Consider the following 2,441-nt stretch of genomic DNA (forward strand, 5'->3'; position numbering starts at 1 on the left):
TGAAATGTGAATTTGTATGCTGTAGTATTTCGGATATGTGTGGATGGAAGTGGCTGGAAACCTTGTTTACGTTTCTGTCTTCGTAATTACTTTTAGTTGAATGATTTTAGATATATCAGTCAATTCTTATAACTTTGACTCCTGTCTGCAAGGAAGGTATAGATCGTGTGGGACATATGTCATAAAAAGAGCATGCGAATGTCACTGATCGATTATTTTGACAACAGTTTCGACCAAGCTGTCGATATTTTTTTTCAACAAAACAATACGCATTCTCAGCACCTACGCAGAACCCGCAGCCCAGGGAAAAAATAGCAATGTAAATCCATCTTTCTCCTACCTCGCCACCTTCTGCAGTGCGCACAATGCGGTCCGGGACTGCAAGGCCGCTGCTTGGGTCCCGACATATGCTGCGGACCTGAAATCGGCTGCTACATGGGGACCCGCGAGGCCTTCCTGTGCCGCAGCGAAAACCTGGTACCTGTGACCTGTAGGAACGACGACCTGAAGGCATGCGGGCGGCAGCGTGAAGGGCGCTGTGCCTCCTCCGGCGTGTGCTGCACCGAAGGTAACTTTTCATGTCGTAGATTCTCAGTGGAAGTTCATATGGCCATACCTCATCAGCGTGCATAATCAATGGATTAGTTATTAGGTGTCAGAACATTACCGCTGTCGTCAATTTTATCCCTCTTTAAATCGTAACAATTCATGGAAATGCCTTCGTGATATGCTCCTTTATTTTCCAGCGAAGTGTGAATTCGACATGAACTGCGTGATCGAGGGCGTGGACAGACACCGGTACTCCCTGTTGGACACTCTAACCGACGCCCAGTGGATCTGATCTGGCCTCTTTGACCTCAGGCTATCAGGTCAACCTAGGCTGCCAACGTCAGAGTGCCGGAAAGCGTGAACTCTGCTTATAGTGTTGTTCGTACGTGTCATAGACAGATTTTATCTATTCATTTCCCCCCCCAACTCGGTCCTTACAGCACACACTGTTATAAAATCCACCTGCCACGAGAAGATGGTCAATAAATCATACCATATTATCCTTCCTTAGGTATACATGTCAGCGACGAAGCTCAGAAACATGGCTACTTAGTGTGTTAGATTCTAAGGTTGTTCAGCGTGTTAGAAATAGAATTCCGTGCAGGGGTGTGGGGAGGGAAGGTCCTGTGCTCTCCCGCGATGCTGGCTGGATGCCCCTCCTCCGTCGTGCTCTCTCGGGGAAACTCATCTCGGCGTCAGATATTTGTGTTTACATGGTTGAATAAATGAAACTATCTTGCTATCGTGGTCAGTTATTTCGCCCGGTATCCCCCCCCGGATCTGGAAACGTGTTGCCAGACACAGACGACCTCTGCTCCCATTTCGTCTTTGATTTCTATAATTCATATATCAAATCCTTCTGTCTGTGTTTCTCTCTGATGCAACTATTACATCCTTGGCTTCTGAGTCTGCTGAATCATCTGTTATTTTCGGCTTCGGCTTCATGCTAAAAGGATTCCACTCCAGACATGCTCTTTAGCACCTCAGTCACTCTCAGTCGATTCTGTGTATGACATGAAAACAGCATCGGTCATCCGCCTACTGTGACGTCATCAAAGTTTCCCGTGTTTTTTTAGGATTCAATTTTGATTTTGTGACTTACACCAAAAGTACTTACCAGATTGAATTTATACGTTGATGAGAGCTATTAAATGATACCAAAGAATATGTTTTGTCAAAATAGAAAGGGAATGGCCATCAACTGTAAAGACTGAAGATCAATATCCATTTACGATATGATATAGGTTGATGCTAACGTAAAAAAAAATCAAAATGAACATCTGCGCTGTACATTATATTCAGGACTTCTTTTAGGGCCACATTTAAGAGACAAGGAAAAGGAACTTGACATGAGGATCGGTGACAATGAGATGAGAGACATGCTTAAGGTCATTTGGTGGCAAAAGGATGCTATATACAGCAAACAATCACTGGTAAAACAGCATTGTGTAAACGAAGACAAACATCCCGAGTATTTTTTTTTTCCATTTCAGTATATTCGTAGATCCATATGAAAGACAATGCATTTCTTAATGTCTAACAGTAGCTTTCCTAATGGTGTTTCATATACAGAATAGCTAAAAGGAGAGAGAGAAAAAAACGTTTGTTAAATTAACTACGTCAGTCATCTTTAAAACTTAGATATCATAGACTTTCATTAGGTTCGTTAGGCTATAGTGATTGCAAACTCGATAGACTGTACAGTGTTCCAAAAAAACGAGACAAAGGTCGGTGGCTGATATGTCATGTGTTAAATACTTTACTGTTACAAACCATGTATTAAATATGCTGGTAGGTTATAAAGCAAAAACAGTATTGAATTTTGACCTGAGTCTAGCAGTCGATGGGAATTATTAATAGCGTTTCTTCTCTAAGTAATGTACATTTAGCTG

The 2,441-nt window shown here is 42.4% G+C and overlaps 1 protein-coding gene across 1 annotated transcript in view; it reads left to right on the top strand.

The window, feature by feature from the left end:
- LOC119586082 (oxytocin-neurophysin 1-like) overlaps positions 1 to 1,291 on the top strand; it is a 3,396-nt gene extending 2,105 nt beyond the window's left edge. Inside the window, exons 3-4 of the mRNA XM_037934782.1 lie at positions 358 to 568; positions 747 to 1,291. Of these exons, the coding sequence (XP_037790710.1) occupies positions 358 to 568; positions 747 to 841 (306 nt within the window). The 3' untranslated portion in view covers positions 842 to 1,291. The remainder of the gene's footprint in view (positions 1 to 357; positions 569 to 746) is intronic.
- Positions 1,292 to 2,441: the final 1,150 nt, after the last annotated feature.

Source organism: Penaeus monodon, chromosome 20 (genome assembly GCF_015228065.2).
Source record: "Penaeus monodon isolate SGIC_2016 chromosome 20, NSTDA_Pmon_1, whole genome shotgun sequence".
In the NCBI taxonomy this organism is placed as follows: Eukaryota; Metazoa; Arthropoda; class Malacostraca; order Decapoda; family Penaeidae; genus Penaeus; species Penaeus monodon.